Genomic DNA, 12,585 nt, shown 5'->3' with positions numbered 1-12,585 from the left:
ACATGTTTGTTAGAATACTATATTTAACAGTTGACCTTTGCCCTTTAGTTCCTGGTGGGAAAGCTGGAAGAAGCTTAGCTTGGGCGGGAGGAAAAGTTGTTGTTCCAACTTTTCATCAAATTTCTGGACAACCTTCTTTACTGCCCGACTTCCATTTCCTCAAATTATTCTGTAGACATTATCTAGACAACGACCTGGGAGTATTTTTGCCGACCCGGAGCAAAGAGACGTTTCTGAAGTGAACATCTCTCCTTGGTCTTCTTGGGCGTCTTTTCGTTTTCGGGAGGAGCAAGATTTTGTAGCGCATCTAAAGTCAAAACTGTGCAAAGTATGGAATGTTGAGGGGAAACAACGGCCCCTTGTAACACCCGGGGATCTGAACTTTTAACGGGAAGCCGTTATCCTCAGCAAAACCTCCGAAATGAGCGACTCGGACGACTCGCTGTCGGAGGCGGGGCCGGAGGAGGGGGAGAAACCGTTCGTGGAGCAGATCGACATCGAAGAGCTCGATATCGAGGAGGTGGGGACCTGACGGAAATTTTATGGTCCTCTTTAAAATAAAATAATTAGACCATAGCCTTGATTTGGTAGCTTTGAAATATCGGTACATTCACTTGAGAGAGGGATGTGAATTTTATTATTGCAGTGACATTCAAAACATATCCATTTCCGTTTTCAAATCATATAAACAACAAAATAACATTCATAAATTGTCAAACTGATTAGAAATAACCAAGGAGGTTTAAAATCATTTAACCTTCTTGAAATAACTGACACATGCATGATGTTGATTCTCCAGGTTCATAAATCTCTATTATTGTATATAACAGCAACCCAGTAGATATTTATGACAGCTAATCCCCCAGGAGAAAAGGAAGATAAAATGTTGAGGAATGAAATGACCTCATTTGTCATGAAAGAACAGATGAACAAATTCTACACTCTCCTATTCCTGCGCAGGTTGTAGGCAGAGGTGCGTTTGGGATGGTGAGTAAGGCGCGATGGCGAGACATGACCGTGGCCGTCAAACTCATTGAGAGTGAGTCGGAGAGACGAGCCTTCGCAGTGGAGGTATGTATACGTAAGAACTACTAGTACTGCTAAATGCTAATCATGAAATACATAAGTATTTGCAACTTGTTACAGTACCATAGCCTGGTTACCAGACCTAATTTAGCTCCCAAGTCTTTTTCCTCTCTGCAAAGCTCCCGCAGAGAGGATAAAAAATCAGAAGCTAAGAATAAGCATGGAGGTAATTTTTTTTACCTCCATGGAATAAGTAAGACAGGTCTGGTAACCAGGCTAACAGTACTGTTATGTCTGTCATCTTATTGGTGTAACTGTTACATGAATTTCAATGAAAATAGAATTTCAATTCTTTCTACACAGATTTATTGTCAAAGGCATGTTTATTCATGTATTAAGATCATTTTGGTTTTCTCTGAAGGTACGACAGCTGTCCAGAGTAAGCCATCCCAACATTGTCAGACTTCACGGAGCCTGCATATCTGAAAGGGTAAGACTGTTCAGTCATTCCATTACCAAGTTGAAATTGATGTGTTTTAAAAACATTACTCTTAAATATCCCTCTTCATATTATTGAGGATTATCTTGATCTTAATACATTATCATGGAAAAACGAATGGAACAGCAAATATATTTTTTGCATAGCACAGTCATACATAGTACGATGTATCTCAACTGATTTGTATGTATCTATTCCAGGTATGGTGCTTAGTGATGGAGTATGCAGAAGGAGGGTCCCTGTACAATGGTGAGCTCTTTATAGTGTACAATTAAGTTGTTTGAGTAACACTTTTCTGGTGTATTAAAGGTAAGAATTACATCTAACAGTGGCTGATACACATGTCATATTGATTTCAGTTCTCCATGGCAGTGAAGTGACCCAGCCCATCTACACAGCAGCTAATGCCATGAGCTGGTGTCTCCAGTGTGCCCAGGGTGTGGCTTACCTACACGGCATGAAACCCAAGGCACTCATACACAGGGACCTCAAACCTCCCAAGTAAGGAACAGATCTAGAAGGGTGTCATTGACGAAACGTAGTGGATGCCTACTGAAATGTTTGACCGTTTCCAAACTAAAATCATATCCAGTTGCTTGAGCAACTGTTTTTTTGCATATCCAGAAGGGTAGTTTGTGTAACACAGCTCTATTATATGTGTAACAGCTCTATGAAACTTTTGTAGGGGCCTGACCAGTTAAATATTGTAAAAAATTTTCAGTTAAGATTACCAATGATGGTCCCTTTTATTGTAAGCCATTATATGATTTGATGCTGTAGTATTTCCAAGCAGGCTGTGTCAGAACCAACTATTGACAAAGGTGTTAGCCATTTCATTAAGAAGTCAGCTGAATTTTGTGCAACAACTGCACTTCTATCCCTCAGTTCATGAACATACGACAATAGCACAATGTACATGTATGTTACCAGGCCCTTAATAAACATGATGAAGGTAACATTGTGCTTTGTCCCTCCAGCCTGTTGTTGATGGAGGGTGGTACACTACTGAAGATCTGTGACTTTGGCACGGCCTGCGACATCCAGACTCACATGACCAACAACAAGGGCAGTGCAGCCTGGATGGCTCCCGAGGTGTTTGAAGGTAAGACACCAGACTTACAGACTTTAGATGTAGGGGTCCTCCCTGGTGTGGAGGTACCGGTGGTTCAAACCTTATTACCAGTCTTATGCAGCTTTGACGTACTGTACAGAGCTGGTGTGTTACCGGTTATTTGAAACATTTTATCATTGCTGCCTCTCTCCAAACAGGTAGCCTGTACAGTGAGAAGTGTGATGTGTTCAGCTGGGGAATCATCCTGTGGGAAGTCATCACACGGCGGAAACCCTTTGACGAGGTCGGCGGACCAGCCTTCCGGATCATGTGGGCCGTGCATAATGGTATGTTTGCAGAATGTTTAGATAAAACAATTTTCTTATTTTATAGTCCCACACAATGGTTTCATGGTAATAATTTTCAATAAGGTTAAGCTTATTTCAGATTCCATCAGTTTTCAAACCTACAGTTTTTTCCTCTACAAGAAAACAATTTTTGTTATCTTCCATTCCAGGCACGAGACCACCACTTGTGAAGGGACTACCTAAACCTATAGAAAACCTCATGACAAGGTAGGCTCAACTTCATGTCAATTGATTCATCAACTAACCTTACACATGTATAATTCTGTTGCTAACTGTAAATGTTACAAAGGTGACATAAACAACAGCCTTCCTTCAAGAATAACAGAGTTGTGTTGTGTTCACAGATGTTGGAGTAAAGACCCGAATCAGAGACCAGCTATGGAGGAGGTGGTACGAATCATGGCTCACCTTATGCAGGTACATCTTATTTTCATTTATACATGTCCAACATGTAGGTAGGCCTAGGGGAAAAAGTTCTGTTTCTGCTTACCTGACCCAAGCAAAACCCTGCCGACCGAAGGACGGTTTTGCTGGCAAGACCGTAAAATTTTACCTAATATGTTCCATTCACTGTTATCCTTTGAATTGTTACAGTTCTTCCCAGGTGAGGATGAGCCTATCATCTACCCATCCAAGGAAGGTACGTATCCACACCTGTTGCAGGGGGTTTTCAACTTACTGAGGTTTTATCTTCAATTCTCACAGGAAATAAACTACAGCCTTGACTACAGTACAATATTGTGGACTTTTGTATTCTCCTATCCTAAAATGATACTGGGTACTTAGTGAATATCTAGGTTCTAGAGACGTTTTGAATTCTTGTACAGAAGTATTGTTTTGAGTGGCTGAGCATGTCAGTTTGTCTGTCCAGAGTAGGTTGACAGTTTAAGAATAAGAGGAAGTGAAAGGTGCTAGAGTCTAGCCGAGAGCCAGCATAGAAAAGACACATGGATACTGAGAATTGCATACCTCCTGAAACTCTGAAATCTCCAATTTGTTGTTTGTAAATCACTTGTTTTATGGACAAAAACAAAAGTTTGCACTTTTCCCCATCCAGGAACGCCACAGATGCAGAGCAGGTCGTCCAGTATCAATAGTATTATTGACGTGTTGCCGCCGGAGAGGGCAGGAGTGTCGGAGTCTCGCACCAGCACGCTGAGCGACACGGTGTGGCGATCAGAACACACCTCCCCCATCACACCCTCCACCATCAGGGCCGCACCACAGCAGGTCAGGGGGGGACACTTTTGTGTTTTTGACTTTTGATGATACATTGTTGTTTGTTTCGGTCCTAGTTGCATATGTAGACCAGGAATAGATGGATGAATGGTTGAATGAATGGACAAAAGAATCATTAAAAGTAAAAGGCAACTACAAAATACTTGTGACACCTACTTTTTGCAATATCACAGACACATGTATCAAAGATATTACTGTTTGCATTGTATAGTTTTTTAAAGTAGCAGATGAAGATCAATCTTTTCCTATGAAATTTCTCAGCACATTCTGTCCTTGCCTGTGACCAAAGTATATTTTCTCCCACCCTCAACAGGATAGCCCAATGAGAAGCCACCCTTCCTCCAAGAATGCCAGTAGAGAGAATCTGGACTCCATCGAGGGTCGGCGCAGCTCGAACCCTACCGTGGAGACCAAACGGTTGTCAGCTGACCTTGGAGTTCTGATGGAGAAGGGAGGGCCGGATGTGCCCAGTGGTATGTCACTAGCCTGCTGACATGGCAAACAAAACTAAATGATATTCAACATACTTGTCTTTGTTTCACAAGCTTATGTTATCATGACGACATGTCACTGACCTGTCAGTTGTCTTCATTGGGGGAAGCTATACATACACTTTGTTTAAGTATGTCGTCATGAAGGGTCTTGACAAATTATGAATGTGCTGCATGCATAGAAACCATGTAGAAACAATAGCATGTAGTGAGTTACTTCTAGTTGTAGAACTGACTCTGTGCATCAGTAAGACAAGCATGTATGTGCGTGTAGGACTGTGGTTATGGCAGAATATGTTTTCCGATGTGTTCATATGAGACAAGCATGTATGTGTGTGTTAGGCTTTGGTTATGGCAGATGATTATGTTTACCGGTGTGTGGTATATGAGACAAGCATGTACAAAATGTATGTGTGTAGGGCTGTGGTTATGGCAGATGACTATATAAAGGGCTGTGGTTGCTATTTTGTTTACCGGTGTGTTCATATGTTTGCAGCCCGACCTGCATGGCAAACTCACCGGCGCGTGAGATCCCACGGAACCATACTTGACATGATAGTTCCGCAAGGATCGCCCGGGCAACCGTCGGCGAAACCTGGTCTGCAAAACGTTCTTTGATCTTCTCTCCATCAAATTTGATCAAGTGCCATGGCACCTATTCTTTCAACACTCCCAGTGCTATGCCCTTAACTGTGGTGTTGTGTTTTACAGTGTGTGAATTGTTTGCCCAGCTGTTGAAAAATACTATTAAAATTTCATGTTCTTCTCTTAGCTTTGAGATTCATATAAAAACTTCTAACTAGTTTTCAGCTGTTCTAAAATGTCAGTTCAGATGTAGTTTATGCTCCCAATTTTGTCTCTGACTATCAAGCCACTTCCAGGATTTTGGTTGAATGTAGATAATTTTTGTTCGCTAAAACAGTAAAACATCATCAGCAGATACTTATATGCTTTAAACATTTAAGATAAGTTTTACATGGCCACCTTCTTTTTTAAGATCCTTCTTTTTTAAGATGACTTGTATTGAGTCTGTTTAGTGTTGTTACTGGTAATTATAACTTTTGCAAAGTTTTGAGTTAAATTCAGATTTAAAAATCAAACTGTGTACAGCTGGGTTACAAGCACTGTGAAACACCCCATCCACAAAAGGAGCAGCTTCAACAATCAACCTTTTCTGTTCAGTCTACTTCCCCTCACAACCACAACCAAACCCTGTGATCTCACTCCACTAAATCAACCCATTCAGCTTGCAATCATGCTTTCTTTTAATATCAGTTTCTTTTGTGCATTTGATTTAAGCTCAAGCCTGTTTGTTTTCATAATTTTCCACATTTCCTGTGTTTGCAACTGAAATGCTCACCAATCACCATGCTTTGTGATGTTTTAACTCAAGTAACTTCCTAACATGACATAATTTAAGCTGCTAGTTACGTATATAATCTTGACAATGCTTGCTACTTTAAATTTCCTTATTCTTCATACTACATTCGTAGCTAGGGCCACACCAATTTAATTTGTTGGTTCTCGGATTTGTTCATAAAAAATATGAAGCGACAGGGCGAAAAATAAAAAAAATAAAAACAGGTCTAGGCATCCTATTATAGCCCCAAATGCTACAATATGAGCCATGAAGTCAACAAAAAAGGCTGGGTTAAAATTTAAAGTATAAATTTTGAACTTGTAATCAAACCACTGCATTGATAGATGGAAAAAACTGTAACAACTAGGAAGAAAAGGAATTTCCTCAACTGTTGGGGGCAAAATATGAGCATTTTTGAGTTGATTCAGAACCAGAATCTTTTTTTTTTTTTGCAAATCAGAAAAAAAGAAGAGGCGAATCCGAGAACCAACAAATTAAATTGGTGTGGCCTAGTATCATTCCTACCCCTTTGTCATGTTACACATTGTATTAACCAATAGTTTTGTTGCTAACTACACTGTGCATGTATATGTGGTATTTTATGGTTAGATCAGGCAGCTATACTAATATTGTATTGTAAGAATCATCCTAAAAATGATGCATTTACATACATTGTACGTACATGCGGTTCAGTGAGTTTAGGCTGCTGACAACATTGTCCTTTGTCTTACATGTTTTCTTTGTTCATAAGCTTTCATCAGTTTTGTTCACATGTTGAAGATCAGTGTTGCCTCATGGACTTGGTTAGAATTTGTATTTTTCTATTTACAAGAAAAATCACTCAATATTCCCCTCACCTGTTTGACAACACAAACAAAATGACACCTCCCTTCCTCCAACCACTCAGCCATGCAGATCTTAACTGTTTAATCACTTACATGCATACATGTTATCTCCAAGCAGATCTTTTGGTGGCTGGTAGGCAGTATCATTTGCAGGGTAGTATCCATTTGCCAGCCCCCTCAAAGATAAAAAGAAAAGAAAGTCCAATAAAAAAGCCTACAAGGCCCTCTGTTTGGAGAGTACATGTAACATAAAAATGTCACTACAAGGAAATTCTAATTTACATGTAGTGTAAAACATTATTATCCAGGCTATGAGTCCTGACTGTTAATGCCAATGCTGTTCCTCGATTTATTAATTATGTGTCATCAATTTCCCATCATGCCACTGCAGCAGTTCAAGGTCAGCCTGAGGGGCTCCATCGAGCATCATCCCAAGGTCACCTCCAGCCAGCCGCGATGGACAAAGAACGCCAGTCTCCTAGCAACAGTAACCAGGGACGACCGCTCCACGGAGCCAGCCCCGCCTGGCACGAGGGGAACAACCAGGGGCCGCTGCCTGTTAGGAGTGTGTCGTGGACAGCAGACGCCACCCCCAGCAAAGGTGCGTACTTGGTACGGTCCACAGTCACCCCTAGCAAAGGTGGGTACTTGGTACGGTCCGCAGTAGGGCCACCCCCAGCAAAGGTGCGTACTTGGTACGGTCCCCAGTAGGGCCACCCCCAGCAAAGGTGTGTACTTGGTACAGTCCCCAGTAGGGCCACCCCCAGCAAAGGTGGGTACTTGGTACGGTCCTCAGTAGGGCCACCCCCAGCAAAGGTGGGTACTTGGTACGGTCCTCAATAGGGCCACCCCCAGCAAAGGCGCGTACTTGGTACGGTCCTCACTAGGGCCACCCCCAGCAAAGGTGCGTACTTGGTACGGTCCTCACTAGGGCCACCCCCAGCAAAAGGTGGGTACTTGGTACGGATGGAAGTATTCTTTTGGTCATTGCTGGTTTAGGGAGGGTTTGTATAATGTTGGTGTTCCGCTGTTCTTGTAATATCTTTTTGTTTGTCTTACAGAAGAGGCCAAATGACAGCTCCCTGCCCATAGCTTACCTGACACTGGAACATCACCTGCAGGTACAGAGACTTACAATGTACAAAATGTAGTCATTTGTAAAACGTCAGAGGATCTATCGTAACTTAGAGATTGAAAAGTAAATTTGAGATCAGTGTAACTATTTGTCTTGAGTTGTGGAACATTCCCTTGCTGGACTACAATTTCATCATGACTTTACAGAAGAGTGTTAGCTTGATGATTGTTGTTTTGATCCACAGCCCCTGGCTCCTTGCAACACATCTAAAGAGTCCATGGCCATCTTTCAGCAACATTGTGAAGTGAGTCTAGTGTTTCAATATCCTTTTAATCCTTATGTCATGATCTAAATGGGGGTGTGGGTTCAAATCCCACTTCTGACACCATTTTTCACATAGTATTGGAATACAATGGAGAGATTGACTCACACTGAGGCTGTAGCTGAACCTTGTATTCTAAAAGGGTTAGCACTACAGAGGTGCTCACTCCATGATACATACATACATACATACATTTTTAATGGATAAAAAGGCAACTGCCTGTGTGATCCATATCTGAAACCTGAATCATGATGTGATTAAGGAAGAGAGAAAAAGATTGTCCTACTCATGAACAAGGAGAACACCTACGGATTATTGATGAAAGGCTGTACTAAGTACATAGATGTTAGGGACCTGGGTGCTACTGTTACTGTCTTACTCCTAACAACATGCCACCCCGTCCTGGTTTGACAGATGGCGGAGGACTACCTGCGAGTTCAGACAGAGCTGGCCCTGCTGCTGCAGCGGAGAGAGGAGCTGGTTAAGGAGCTGGATGCTGATGAGAAGGAGCAGGTGAACAGCGCCAGGCTCATCGAGGAGCACCAGAGCCTCATCAAGGAAAACGTGAGTAGCTCACAGGAGGGGCAGCATCACTATATAGCTTAAAACAACGCTTACTGTTAGATGTACAATAGCCTGGGTGCCATCCTATTTGTATGCCGGGGCTCTCATACTCCCCCCTATTTCTTAGGGGGGAGTATGGGAGCCCCCCTATTTCTTAGGGGGAGTATGGGAGCCCCAGCATACAAATAGGATGGCACCCAGGCCAGATGTACAAAGGTTAGGTGTAACGATTCGCTCAGTGTAATTTAGCCACCTGTTACAGCTACCGATTCTTTGTTGGTTACAGGGTTAGGCAGGAGCAAAAAGTGAAAAAGCTAAGAAGTCCTGAAAGGAAATAGCATTAACTTTGTCTGAACCTACATATTAGTAAGTAAAATGGGATGTTTCAAATGAGAACTTGATTCTGTACCTGAGGCATTGCCAAGAAGTGTGATAATGATGTCTGCCAATATTTTTTCGTGTCTAACAGTAATGGTAAAGAGAAATTTATATTCTGTACATTTGACTGCCTATAAACCAGTTATGAGCAATCCTACAACCTCCTATATCTTAATACAATTATGAAGAAGCAAGTGTGAGGTTTTACGTATGATTGTAAATATCTGACCTGTACTTCGCACAGTGTAGCAAATGTGTACAAGAAACTTCTTCATTCTATTCTATAACAGGAGAGTCTGCAGGCGTTCCACCGGAAGTGTAAGAACCAGCTGGACATGATCCGGGCCCAGCTACAGAAACGACATGCTGCAGCCAAGTAACGGACACAACCCACAGGTTTTACTACTGCTGCAAGTTGTTGGTTCTGTTTGTTTGTTTGTTTGTTCGTTCAGTCACATTCAAAGACGAAGACCTACTAGTAGATACTTATAAGGCTAGAAGTACAAGTTCTGAATCAATCATGTTAATGATCAATCAATGATCCTGCAGTGAAATCTGTATGGCTGCCTGGCAGCTTTGTGAAGCGTCAGGAAAGTTCTTAAACTGCCAGTTTAAACATAAGTAGTAAACAAAACAATGGAGGCAGAGCATCATAGCTGCTGCCCTCAGTATATATTAACTTTCACGGGATGTTGTTGTATGTACACATGTATATGAAGGCTCATGTATCTGGCTGAGATGGCAGTCTGCATAGTTTGTGGGCTCGTTTTTGCTTGTAAATAGATGTATCAGCTGTACTGTCAGCAATATGTAAATATAAAAGATCCTTAGAACTTTGTCTCCCTGAAGAAGAAGATTTAGTATCTTTTAATTGTTTAAAAACACCTCAAGTTTCATCTGATGAAGTTACAGTTTCGTTTTGACACTGACCCAAGGGTTTAGTTTTTATTTTTCTTAAACTATGATATGAAGCAAAACTTTCAACTTTTAGTCTTGAAATCAAGCAATCGAGTTAACTTGATATAATTTAGGTATTTGGGACATTTTAATCAAAACTGAAATGATGTCATATTATCAAATCTGATTCAATATTTCTAAAGTCATAGATCATCTGAGGCATTTGTTGGGCCATGTGTAGCAGCAAGGAATGTGATTTTAACGTCTGGGACAAGTTATCTGGTACAAAATGCACTGCAGTCTTCCTTAACATTGTCACAGCCTTGCATGCATTACTGAATAATGTTTTTAAGATACTGCAGAATAACCTTTGCAGAGCTGCTGATTTTATGACAGTTGCATGAGGTTTAAAATCAAGATGGTTTCATCCTAACTATTTTTTCTGGGGAAAAATTAATTGGCTGATTCTAGGGTTGGAATTATTTGCTTAAAGGTAGCTTGTTTGTAGTTTAGAAAGTTTTTTAAAGTAATTTTTTGTTTTATACTGTTGATGCTTTGTCTAAGCTTGTACATTTGGCACCAAAGAAATGAAGCAACAGTACTTATATAGTTATAAACTGACTGAATCCATCATCCATTCAGAAACTGCCAAAACCACCACTGGAGTGTTTGTACCATACCATATTTAATCCAACAAGTAACACAACAGACACCAAGCTTCACACAGACTAGTCCTGATATTTAAAGATGGTTAAGTGTTCTTTGAAGCATCAAAAATTGTAACTGTAACTATAACTAAGTTATAGCTATACTAAGTAACTGTTGTACACAGTGAATTTGATTGTAAATAAACCTTCGTTGTTGCAATAAATGGTTCCTACATAAATATACTGTATTCCATGTGATACTTGTAACACTTATTTATCTGGCCTCTTGGTATAATCTGAATAATCAAGTCGTAAAATAACCCAATCTAAAAAAATCTGAAGAATCTGAGCATCCTTTACCATACATGAACATTCGATGGATAGTAATTAAGGCCCTCTCCACAAAAATAATATATTGTATTCATAATACAATACACAAATCCAGAGGCATTGACCACTAGCCAATAGACTGTAAGGCAATGTGAAAGTTGATCAAATGAATGAATGTCCCAACATTATTTTTAAGCATAGGCTTTCCATTGGTGAGTCCTGTAATGCAGTAAAAATGTACAGTACATTAACATAGACGTTACCCCATAAGTTGTCACGTACCAGCTAATAACTAATTCATCCACACACCTGATCCCTTCATACATTATAGATTACATGACAATCTGCCACCATAAAAATGTCTGCAATACTACATTGTATAATCGAAGCACACTAATCTTTCCTCCATTTTAAAGACATAGTATACATTTCTAACAAAATAATTTTTCAGCTTTTTCAGAAAATAGTAATATTTCACAGACTACAAATATCAGATGACAACCCCACGACATTAGTGGTCTTCACATACAAAGCCATTGCTGCCGTTGCCCCAACAGTGAATATCATATTTCTTTGTGTCCCAGACTCCTGACTATTGTTCTTGTTTCATTGGTAGCTACATATAAAAGGTTACATTGTTCCACCCTGAATATATCTATACAGGCACATTGTGATGCCATCACTCACACATACATGTATCTATGAGCACATTCAAACTGAGAATCTTGTCTACCCTATCCATACAAATGTACATGTCAGGGCTTAAAATACATTTTTCCATAAAAGCACTCAGGTGCATGTTACATTGAAAATTGCAGGCATCAGACAAGTACAGGAATACCTACACAGCTACAATTTTACCTGCATATGCACCTGTATTTTGAGCCCTATATGTCTGTGATTCTAGCTATTGCTGTTCTGTACTTGTACTAGTTGGTCCCTATACCTTAAAGTCTCTAGTATGAAAACTATTATTACAGGACATGGTTAGTGTTAACGTACATCACTCCCCCAACAAACCAAATACTGGCCACAACCAGAAGTCCCAAAATCCTCTCACGTATGCCCTGGTCCTCTGACCTCTCATTTAGTTTGTCTAGCTGTTTGTCCAGCTCAAGCCTTAGTCCCTTTGACATGATGCTCTCGTCTGCAGCGTCATTCAGTAGAATACCTGCTGACTCATCTGTAGGCTCAAAATCTTCTGTTGAGGATTCCATCATAGCTGCATTTAGGTCCTCTCTGCTTATGTGTGGTTGTACTGGTTGGGAGTCAGTCCCTGGCTCTTCCATACTGTCCCTGTACTGGTCATAGTTGGGCTGGTACACTTCTGACCACCACCTTTGTACTTGGCCAAATACACCTTTAGGAAAGGTTGGTGGGACAACGGAAAATTTGATCAGACTCAGTAGATATACACAATGAGATATGGGTAATACATATCCTTAAAAAAGTTTAACTTTTGAAAGAACACATATTGTGTCTAACTTGTTAGA

General features: G+C 40.6%; 2 protein-coding genes across 3 annotated transcripts in view; one reads left to right on the top strand and one right to left on the bottom strand.

The window, feature by feature from the left end:
• Nucleotides 1–47: 47 nt before the first annotated feature.
• On the top strand, nucleotides 48–10,573 carry LOC109488053 (mitogen-activated protein kinase kinase kinase 7-like). 2 transcript variants are annotated; one of them, XM_019792202.1, is made up of 18 exons: nucleotides 48–520; nucleotides 961–1,071; nucleotides 1,448–1,516; nucleotides 1,726–1,774; nucleotides 1,885–2,026; nucleotides 2,503–2,627; nucleotides 2,795–2,923; nucleotides 3,094–3,151; nucleotides 3,289–3,361; nucleotides 3,539–3,584; nucleotides 4,002–4,174; nucleotides 4,497–4,656; nucleotides 5,171–5,272; nucleotides 7,271–7,484; nucleotides 7,946–8,000; nucleotides 8,199–8,258; nucleotides 8,691–8,840; nucleotides 9,509–10,573. In XM_019792202.1, the coding sequence occupies exons 1-18, from the start codon at nucleotides 422–424 to the stop codon at nucleotides 9,596–9,598; spliced, it is 1,905 nt and encodes a 634-aa protein (XP_019647761.1). In that variant the 5' UTR covers nucleotides 48–421; the 3' UTR covers nucleotides 9,599–10,573. The 2 variants fall into 2 exon arrangements, 1 of the variants encoding a protein (XP_019647761.1); XR_002141304.1 differs by lacking the exon at nucleotides 9,509–10,573 and having other exon boundaries at nucleotides 7,271–7,480; nucleotides 7,941–8,000; nucleotides 8,691–8,754.
• LOC109488008 overlaps nucleotides 9,710–12,585 on the bottom strand; it is a 23,287-nt gene continuing 20,411 nt past the window's right edge. The window contains exon 3 of the mRNA XM_019792150.1: nucleotides 9,710–12,452. Coding sequence (XP_019647709.1) covers nucleotides 12,067–12,452 — 386 coding nt within the window. The 3' untranslated portion in view covers nucleotides 9,710–12,066. The remainder of the gene's footprint in view (nucleotides 12,453–12,585) is intronic.

This window comes from Branchiostoma belcheri, unplaced genomic scaffold (assembly GCF_001625305.1).
Source record: "Branchiostoma belcheri isolate BF01 breed outbred unplaced genomic scaffold, Haploidv18h27 scaffold91, whole genome shotgun sequence".
Taxonomy (NCBI): domain Eukaryota; kingdom Metazoa; phylum Chordata; class Leptocardii; order Amphioxiformes; family Branchiostomatidae; genus Branchiostoma; species Branchiostoma belcheri.
The sequence above is the reverse complement of the archived record's forward strand: the minus strand, read 5'-3'. Positions and strand labels throughout refer to the sequence as shown.